The following is a 10302-nucleotide window of genomic DNA, read 5'->3' as shown; positions in this document are numbered from 1 at the left end:
CATCTTTGGCCAAGCCCAGCTGCACCTTCACGTCCTCAAACGGGTTATTTAACTTATCATCCCCTTACCTATCATTTTAACCCAGAAATAGCAGTTGCCATGTGGCAATTCAGGCACTGGCTGGTTCCACCTAATCCAGACTGTAAAGTTATTTTACAGGCTGATTGTATTTCAGATTTTAAAAGATCTAGAGTAGCTATGAAGTGTATATATGTATTAACGGGAGGGTGTATTTTTATATAAATGTGTGTTTGTATAGGTATGAATTTTTATATGTATAATACACACACAAAAATAGTACCAGAACGAAATTTTGAGGATGGGGACAGAAGCGCTGATGGTGGCAGAACACACGATGAGCAGACCAGGGACAGATGAGATCTGTATGGCCCGTGATCCTGGTACCACAATACCAGAGATTATTTTTATTTGCTTTTTCTGCAGTTCCTTTGGCACCTTGGGCCTGAAGTCAATGGGGTTTAGGTCTGGCTTTCGCTCACAGAGGGACAGAAGAAGACCTAAGTGCTATGAAAATGGTGAAATGCAGGTTCACAGCAGTGAGATCCCCCAGTTCCTCCAAGATCTTGGCTTGTGTGGCGTCCTTGTAGAGCGTGCTGCAAGATGTAATTTATTTTTTGTAATTTCTTATCAAGGATCTTTTTTGTTATATTATCCAGGTCTTTGTTGGAAAAAACCCAACCCAAAAAAGAACATTTTTAAATGGCAAAGTTTGCAAAATGAATTTTCGTACAAGAAAACATCTGTTCAAGAAGCAATGACTTTTCATTGAGAAAAATCACGATAAAATTTTTTTCATATTAACTGTCTTCCATGAATGACTTTCATTTCAACTTTGCTTGATCTTTAATTAAAAATAAAAGCAGAAACCTCTCTGCTGAGAGGTCGATTCATGTTGAATCTTCATCTGGTTGCCCTAGGCAGCTTTTGCTGTAATTACCTCTACAACCTTCTTTTTTTTTTTTTTTTTAAATCTTTTAACAGTAAATTAATTAGAGACCAACTGGTTTCGTTATTCACCCCGGACTCTCCCACTACACAGAGCAAATAAGGAAGATACCAGCTGTGCCACCTGGGCCCCTGCTTTTGGTTTTGGAGGTAGGATGCTGCCTTGACACGCGTGACGGAGACATTGCAGAGAGCCTCCAGAGCATGAACTTGTCACGCAGCCTTGGGTGAGTGGCTCATCTGGCCCATCTGTAAGGTAAGATCATACTGGGTGTAGGAGTCTAATTAATTAGTGCTGGTTACACCTTGGGGATACTCATACAAGTGCGTACGAAGGATTGTTACTAACCATACTTCATTTTTGAGCTTTTTTTCAAGATTAAATTATACTTGTGCAAATTATACCCCACCTGTGGGATAATAATACCCTTGGGAAACTGTAATTTTATGGTAGATTGGAGTTATTATTAAAATTAGAGTATTACAGTGCAGCTTGGTGTCCTGTAACAGTCGGTAATCCCCCCGGCAGGGGCTGGGGCAGTGCGGGATGGATGGGTGCCATTCGGGTATCGACGCATGAAAAGGTACGTTGCGTTTCGGCCATGTTCACCTGCTTCCTTGTGCTTTGCTGCCATTCAAAGCAAGACGTTTCAAAGCACTGAAACCCCCTTTTCTCCAAGGGTTTGGTTTTCCCCAAAAATACTTTCATGAGATGGGACTTGGGTCGGTTTTGAAAAGCTGTTGCCCAGGAGGGTGGGCTCCGTCCTTCTTTTTACCCAATTCTGCACCCGTCCCCGTCAACATTTATATAGGGTGACTGAACTTGTATTTCATTGATCTTAGAGGAATTGGGTTCCTCGTGGGGTGTATAAAAGACCTTTTCTCTTCCAACACCACCCAGGTTTACAGGACTCTTAAGTATTTGCATCAGTGGGATAATTTTCATGTTCTACTTAAAATGAACAAAAAAAAAAATGCTTAACTTCAAATATGACACTCCTGATGGCAAAAGTAGTGTTATTCAGAATACAGCGTATGATTAACATGTCCCTAACAGGGCTTGTGTGAACCGGGAGGTCAGGTTTTTATTGATGCTGCAAAAGGTGGTGGTTGAGGGACAGACCGACTACAGGGGGATGGTTTGGTCTGGTGACTTTAGACCCTAAGCCGGAACTACTGAGAAGCAAAGAGCTATTGGACAAACCTCTGAGACCTGGAGTGGGTCCAGAGGAGGCCACGAAGATGCTGGGAGGGCTGGAGCCCTTCTGCTGTGAGGACAGGCTGAGAGAGCTGCGGGGGTTCAGCCTGGAGAAGAGAAGGCTCCGTGGAGACCTTGGAGCCCCTTCCAGTCCCTCAAGGGGCTCCAGGAAAGCTGGGGAGGGACTCTGGAGCAGGGAGGGGAGCCGTGGGACGAGGGGGAAGGGTTTTCCACTGGAAGAGGGGAGATTGAGATGAGATGTGAGGCAGAAATTCTTGGCTGTGAGGGGAGTGAGCCCCTGGCCCAGGTTGCCCAGAGAAGCTGTGGCTGCCCCATCCCTGGAGGGGTTCAAGGCCAGGTTGGCCGGGGCTTGGAGCAACGTGGGCTGGTGAGAGGTGTCCCTGCCCAGGGCAGAGGGGGAGAGCTAGATGAGCTTTAAGGTCCCTCCCAACCCAAACCATTCTGTGATTCTATTTTACAAGAAAAATGGAATTCCCTGGAAAATGGAATGTTTTGAAGAATGTCTCAGATGGATTGGGGTTTTGACAGATAGGTGATGAAATTTAAGTCTTGACTCTCCCGTCGGGTGTCCACAGCTGTCATGAAGTAGGTCAGAACTTTTTTTTTTTAATACGTTTCATCAGTAGTAGAGCAGACTGGTGTACTTTGTGTCTAATACATTGAATTTTGACATTAGGACTTTTAAACCAAATCATTTTTGTGATGTACATTCTGGGGATAGTTTTGAAATGCTGGTTTTTCTGATTCAGCGCTTAGCAAATTGTGAAATTCTGGGGTGTCCCAGAGGAATGACGTTTTATTTTCCAGTGAGGTCTCTGCGTGCTGCTTGTCACTGGCCACAAAGCAGGTGGTGCGGGTGCATTTATCGTGTGCTGATTTTGCTGATAGGTCGCAAGTGAAAAACAGGCTGAGCATCACCCTCCCTGCGGGACACCGAGCCCTGGGCCTGCCTGGTGGTCCAGCACGTCTGAACCCCCTAATAAACCTCACTGACTTCACCAGACTGCTCATGCCCACAGAGTTACCCACATTCCTATGTGCGCATCTGGACAAGAGCCCGAGGACCTGGTACCCTGAACCGCCTGAGCTGACTCTGAGTTTGGGATTGGCTCCGTTTGCGTGTGGTTTGCATGTCAGCTTTTTCCCTCTGACCTCCCAGTTATTGCTGGGACTGGATGTACCCTAATAATCCTTTTTTCCTGTGTTTAGTATATCTCCACTCCTTCCTTTGGAGACTTCCATAGCTAATAGGGATTTGTGATCTTCATAGCATGCTCCACATTCCCCTTGCTTCTGAGACTACTACTAAGTGAGGTTAAATAGGACAAATCTCTCCCATTCAGCGTTAAGCAGCTGTTTATTCTTTCCACAGCAGACATGAAAAATGCCCGGAGCAGATGGATGCTGGGAGGAATCTGTTCAGGTTGACCGTGCTTTTGTGTTAATCCAGACTTCTACCCCCTCGGAAGACATCTCTTGCAGGGATGTCACATCCCGGCCCGCAGGGAGCAATTGATCCACCTCGGCTAAATGGCAAAGGCGGCTGAGCAGCAGCTCCTTTAGGTTATTCACCCCCAAGACACACCTGCATCTCTGTAGCCATCCCTCCACCTGCACCCTGGGGCAACCTGGCCGTATGTGATGCAAGGGATGGATGCTCACGCAAGGGATGGACCCCATCATGTCACCCTGGCTGTTTGCTCAGAGCCAGGCTGAGGGCACGCTGGCAGCAACACAATGGGACACTGTGCTGTTTTGTCTTCAGTTTTATTGTTTTGCTTACACAGGCAGAAGCAGCCCAAGACAGAGTAAGAGGGAAGGTCTCTAGTCATGCATAGCCCAGTACAAACCAGGGGAGGTGAAGCCCAGGGTTAATAAGGAATTGGGCAAGAGATGACAAATAGAAATGCAAAACACAGAGTGGGGTCGGGGCAAAATGTACCTCCTCGCGGTGGGCAACATCTTCACTTAGACTTGCCTTTACTGCTGCGGTGGCCACTGATACAGAGACTGCAGAACCTGTTGCTCTATAGGGGGTTGTTTGTGCTGATGAGTGTCTTGAGGTTGTGCTGGACAAGATGGAGCCTCTGCCCCGCTGTGCTCCTGCTCCAGCACCTTGGATTCAAGGACCCAGTGGAAAGCTGGGTTGTGGTGCGTTCCCTGGGGCTTGGGATCCTGACAGGGGCTTGCACCCTGCTGTGGGGGTAGCAGCTTCTGGGTCTTGTCAGGGTTGGGGTCCTGCTGAGGGGCCTCGCAGACCTGGGTCTTGTTCTTTGGGTTTCTTCTTTGTGTCTCAGAGGGACAATTCAGGTCCTGCTCTGCTGACTCTGTCTCTGGACTCTGATGGTGGTTTGAACCCTGTCCTGGTGCCTCTGTTTTTTTGGCCTGGTGGGTTTTTGGGTCCTGTTTTGGTGACTTAGTCTCTTCAGCCTTATGAGTATTTCTGTTCTGCTCTGGGGTTGCAGTGTCCAGAATCTCACCTCTCTCTGGATCCCCTTCTGATGCTCCAGTCCTGTCATCCTGATGGTTGTCCCGGTCCTTCTCCTTTGTCTCACCCTCCAGGGTTTGTCGGTTGTCCCGGTCCTGCTTTGGTGTCTCACCTTCCTTGGTTTGTCGGTTGTCCCGGTCCTGCTTTGGTGTCTCACCTTCCTTGGTTTGTCGGTTGTCCCGGTCCTGCTTTGGTGTCTCACCTTCCTTGGTTTGTCGGTTGTCCCGGTCCTGCTTTGGTGTCTTACCTTCCTTGGTTTGTCGGTTGTCCCGGTCCTTCTTTGGTGTCCCACCCTCTTGATTTTGATGGGTGTCCTGGTCCTCCTCCTCTGTCTCACCCTCTTGGTTTTGACGGGTGTCTTGGTCCTTCTCTGGTGTCTCACCCTCTTGGTTTTGACAGGTGTCTTGGTCCTCCTCTGGTGTCTCACCCTCCTGAGTTTGATGGTTGTCAGTGTCCTGAACCTGATTGTTCACACCCTGCTCGGGGACCTGCTGGTTGCGGGAGACCCTCCCTGCTGTGTGCGGCCTTGATGGCTGCTCCCCATCTGCCTTCTCTTCCTCTGTCAGCTCTTGACCATCTTCCTGCCCCTGGCCAGGCTGCAGCGGCTTGTAACAAGCCTTGGCTGTGCGGAAAACCAGGCTGAGCAACTCACTGAAGTCAACCCTGTGGTTGCTGTCGTCATCCAGGATGCGCAGCACTTTCTTGACAGTTTTGGGGTCCTGGGGGTTCTGTAAAGAGACAAACGGTCTTGACAAAGCCCATGAGCCATTTGTGCCACCACTCTAGGAGCACTCAAGCAGTCTCAGGGCAGAAATCCAGCCCCATGGCCCCCCACACTGTGGCTTGTGTTGCTCCCCACAACGAGCTCTACAAGCTGCTGGCACAGAGTCAATGATCATCCTCTCTTTTTCCCTATAGATCCTGGGTTTTGAAGGCATCTGTGCCTTTCCCAGGGAGCCAGGTGTCCTGTACACCCACATGGGAGAGCCTGGCTTTACCGATCCCAGTCCTACAGCCCAAAGGTGCCAGTGGCAGGGCCAGATCCTCACCTCCATTGCGTCCTCGAACTCCTGCTCAATGAGCTGCCTCAGCTCCTCCCTGCTCAGGGGGCTGCAGTTGCCGTCGCTTCCGCCACACAGGTAGACAGGAGCACCGATGTCATGGATGTTTTCCTCGGGCTGGGCCATCTCCTTGCAAAACTGAGGTAGCCTGTGAGAAAAACACAGACAAAAAGGGCTTTTTTTTTCTTTGTCTGGTTTTCAGATAAGTTGCTATCAAAAAAACACTGTGAGAGGGAAAGAAGAGCCAGAGAAGGGCACAGATAAAATGAGACTATGTAAGGGAAGGGAAAGAGAGAGCAAGGAAAGCACATCTGGAAAATGGAACTCAGCTATGGAGATGACTGGGATTGAGGACCAGCAGGTGATGGCTGGAGAGGTGAGAGACAGCGAGAGCTGAAAGGCTGGGGGCACACAGTGAGGGAGGAGAGCAAAAAAGATCCCATTTGGCTTTCTCTGGAGCAGAGCAGAGCTGTGAATGGAGATCGTCTCTTCCAAACCATGGAATAGTTTAAATCCAGATCTCTTTTACTGTGTTCTTTTTTTATTATTTTTTTCCTTTAGGAGAGTTCGGCAGTGGCAGCTCCAGGGACGTCCTCACAGCCAGGAGCTTTCCTACTGGCAGCAAAGTCAGACAGCGTAAAAAGTGTGTCCCGGCTTACCTGGACGAGTAGCAGGAGCGTGGAGCTTCGTGAGCGTAGTCTGGAGCAGATCGGCTCTCGGTCGTCTTATATAGAGTTGAGGATCACAGCCTGCATCTTCCCGAGGAGACACCCCTTCAGCAGAGTGACCTGAATCATCTCACACCCAATTACATTGTCAAGCCCCTGTCTTCATTTGTCTCTTTCTCATTAACTTCTGCTCTGATGCTTTTCTCTGGAGTTAACACATGATCCTTCCTAAGCTTGCCCCACCTGCAGACACACTTCAGAGGAATTAAACAGAAAAGGCTATTTTTACCACTAGAGGATTTAGTTTAAGGTGATGTCTGAGCAACGCCCCGGACGCTTGTGTTTGGCAAATGTGTTTTGTGAGAAGATCCCCGGTGACTGACACGCAGGGGAGGAGACCGCCCAGGACTGATTTCATGGTGAATAAAGAGAAAAGAAAACAAAGGGAGAAAAATGAGGATATTGTGATGCATCAAGATTAATCTGATCACATCAAGATGAATGTGATTCCTTTCAGAAACTCCTGATGGGGAGGTAGGCATCGAGCAAAGAAATCATTTCAGCAGAGAAATCTTTTCAAACAGTGCCACCAAGTGGCACTTGGAGCAGGACAGAGGGGTGACATGGCGTGTCCCAGGGCCAGTGAGCAGCTGGGGACTATGGGCATGGTGGGCTGAAATCGCCCATTTACCAGAAGGGGAAACTGATGCACATGGGATTTCAAATCCCTGCGCTCCATCCAGCACCAGTCCCCACTGCAACCCTGTGGCTGAGGCCACCAGTGGGTTAACTGGGAGGCCCACAGGCCTAAATGCAATTATTGCTGTTTGCTCAGGAAAATAAATGTTATGTCTCCCTCTGCTGTCTTATCGCCTCCCAGGTGCTGCAAATGTAGTGTGATATGAAAGTGGTCTCCTAGGCACTTTGAGTGAGACTTTGAGGTGTCCTCACTACAGCTTTCTATTTTTTAAAGTCCTTTTCTTGGCCAATTCATGGTTAATAAGAAAGACCAGAAAAAAAAGATATCACAAGTGCATGTAGCTTTTAAAGTACAAGGTGTTTTGGGCACAGAAAATAAAACACACCCAGTTTTGTATTAAAAGTGCTTTCAGGAAGATGCCCTGGCTTGCTCTGGGCCTGGCAGGGGGAAAGTTAATGGGTCCCACTGGGTTTGTGTGAAATCCTCGCAGGTGGGTAGGGAAGGGCTGGGAGGGGATAAATACGGGAGGCTGCAGGGTCAGGAGAGCTCTGTGAGTTGCTCTGTCCTTTGTGTGCTGAGTCCTCCTGAGCTCAGGGCTGCTTTTTCTCTGGCCAGTTCTGTCCAAGCCATGCCCTTTCTTTAAGCTGAGAGACTTCTCATATATTGCAGGTTTAATCCCAAGTACCATCGAACAGCTCTTCTGTCAGTGCCCAGGGAGGAGCCGTGATCTCCCTTTTCTTTCTGTCTCTCAATCTATCAACCTTCCTCTCGTGTCTGCATGGAAACGCGCCGCTTTCCTCTTACCCTGTGGCACGTTGGCTGCTCACCTTCTCGTTAAGCTGCAAGAAGGGTGGGAGGCATTTGCTGGGGCACCTTGGAGAAGCAAAAGCATTTAGGGTGTTTTTGCTGAAGTTATTTCTAGTCAAACCACCCTGACCCTGCGCAGGGCGGTTTCTCCTCTTGTAGACAGCCACAGACAATAACAGGTTTATGTTGTACAGGGTTTTGTACCTGCTTTATAAAGCAGAAAAGGCTAGAGGGTCAAATAATGAGTGAAGAAGTTAAAAGCGCTGCAGAACGCAAAAGAGGGAAACACCACCATTAGTGGAGCTTGCAATAAATCATGGTGAACGCAGGCAGTGAAGGGCAGGTGCTTCTGAGCCTTGTGCTAACGAAATCCCACCAAACCTCAGCAGTGCTGCCTTGAAGAGCCATGAAATAGGAGGGGAGGCTTTGCCTGAGCTCACACCTGGTTTGTGATGGTGCTGGGGGGATTTGAAGAGGATTGGGAAGGGGCTGGGAGGGGTCCCTTTGAAAAGGTCTGTGAAGAAGCTGGTCTTCCTTGGAGCTCCTCTGCAAGAGAAAAGCAGCTTTTGTGCTGCTCTTTACCCTGAAAACTGCTCTTCCAGCAGAGCTGAATTGCTTAATACAATTAGCTCATGATGCCTTTGGCTGAGATAAAGCTTGAGCTCAAATTTCTCTGTTTTCATCCAATATCAAGAGGGGGTATCAGTCTCTAAGGCTGTGCCCCATGTGCTTAGAGAATCCTGGACACCCCAAGACCTTCAAGCCCTGCTGGTGCTGGAAAGGGGTCATTAGCACCACAGCTCAAATTTTGGGGCAGGAGGGGCAGCACCTTCCTTTAGCGTGATTGATCATCACCTGCACTTGAGAGAAGAATAAATACTTTGGGAGTTTGTGTTCAAAGCAGCCAAAGTGCACATTAATCGGGGCTGGCTTTCCAAGGTGGATTTACCATGGAGACATGGAGGTAAGGTGCACGGTGCGGCAGAGGAGAAGGAGGAGGAAAGATGTCTGCGGCGCTTTGTTAACTTGGCAAACTCACTCCACTAATATTCACAAGTCTTTGAGGTGTATTTGCTGAAGGAGCTGTTTTCTGAGCTCACCTCTAGAAAATGTGTCGGGGCACTGGGCAAACCAGCTTCACTGGATAGGTAGAGTGTGTATTCAGGCTTAGGCTGCTGGTAAAAATGCTCTCTGGTTGCTTCCTTTAAGCAGTTTGACCACTTAATTTTATCCGCATCTTTCCAGTCCACCTTTCTTTCTGTTTCTTGGTAAAAATGATATTGTAAGCGGGCTGGTCTGGGCTTTCACACAAGGGGCAGCTGTGGTTGCCCAGGCTGTGGACTGCCTGGCTGGGATGGGTTTGGAGGAGTGATGTGCACCAGGGCTGGGTGAAGCTGAAGGTGACACCTGGCTCACGGCAGCATGGGGACTTTGGTGTGGTCATTTGGAGGAAGACACGTGTCAGAAGTGCAGACAAAAAGAAAGGTGTGGAAAATCTAAGCGTTAAGCAAGAGCGTTAAAATAACTTAGTAGCTGTTATTACCGCCATGGTGATTGCTGAAGATCTACAACTTAGGTCATGCTTAAATTTCATAGAATCATAGAATGGTTAGAGTTGAAAAGAACTTTAAAGACCATCTCATCCCACCCCCTGCCCTGGGCAGGGACACCTCCCACCAGTCCAGGTCGCTCCAAGCCTTGTCCAACCTGGCCTTGAACCCCTCCAGGGATGGGGCAGCCACAGCTTCTCTGGGCAACCTGGGCCAGGGGCTCACCCCCCTCACAGCAAAGAATTCCTTCCTCACATCTCATCTCAATCTCCCCTTTTTCAGTGTAAAACTCTTCCCCCTCATCCCATGGCTCCCCTCTCTGCTCCAGAGTCCCTCCCCAGCTTTCCTGGAGCCCCTGTAGGGACTGGAAGGAAAGCAGATGGAGGAGGCACTGGGAGGGAAGGGGACCCAGCAGAAGCATTGCCAGCAGTCGGGGGAGTGTGGTGAGCGCGCGTCAGGCAGTAATGGCAGGGACTGGTGTTAGGACTTGGGGAGGGGTGTTTAAGGTCTGGGGCTCAAGGGGGTGGGAGTTAGGTCAGAGCGGTCAGGTTTCCCAACAAAAAACAAAGGAGGAAGTTACTGTTTATTCCTGCATGGCTCTGATTGTTCCTGCTCAGCAGGGAGGAGCAGAAGTGCAGGTTAGCGCCGAGGAAGGAGGGAAAGTGCTGCACTGAAGGTTTAATGGGACAAAGCCTTTAAATACGGGTTTGGAGAGCTGGAAGTCTTCGGGGCTGGAGTGGATGGAGCTTGCTTTGGGAAGTTAAAAGAAAAAAGGAAATGCCTGGTCACTGCCTGCACTGTGCAGCCATGAGACCCCGAGGTTTTATCTGTGGTTACTGCCTT

At 49.1% G+C, this 10302-nt stretch overlaps 1 protein-coding gene across 1 annotated transcript; it reads right to left on the bottom strand.

Moving 5' to 3' along the window:
- Positions 1 to 4165: 4165 nt before the first annotated feature.
- LOC141734582 (uncharacterized) lies at positions 4166 to 5872 on the bottom strand. Its single transcript, XM_074566487.1, has 3 exons — positions 5723 to 5872; positions 4966 to 5401; positions 4166 to 4785 (listed from the first exon to the last, which is right to left on the bottom strand). The coding sequence occupies exons 1-3, from the start codon at positions 5858 to 5860 to the stop codon at positions 4166 to 4168; spliced, it is 1194 nt and encodes a 397-aa protein (XP_074422588.1). The 5' UTR covers positions 5861 to 5872.
- Between the last annotated feature and the right edge of the window lie 4430 nt (positions 5873 to 10302).

The sequence above is a fragment of the Larus michahellis genome, chromosome 24 (assembly GCF_964199755.1).
Source record: "Larus michahellis chromosome 24, bLarMic1.1, whole genome shotgun sequence".
NCBI lineage: Eukaryota > Metazoa > Chordata > Aves > Charadriiformes > Laridae > Larus > Larus michahellis.
The sequence above is the reverse complement of the archived record's forward strand: the minus strand, read 5'-3'. Positions and strand labels throughout refer to the sequence as shown.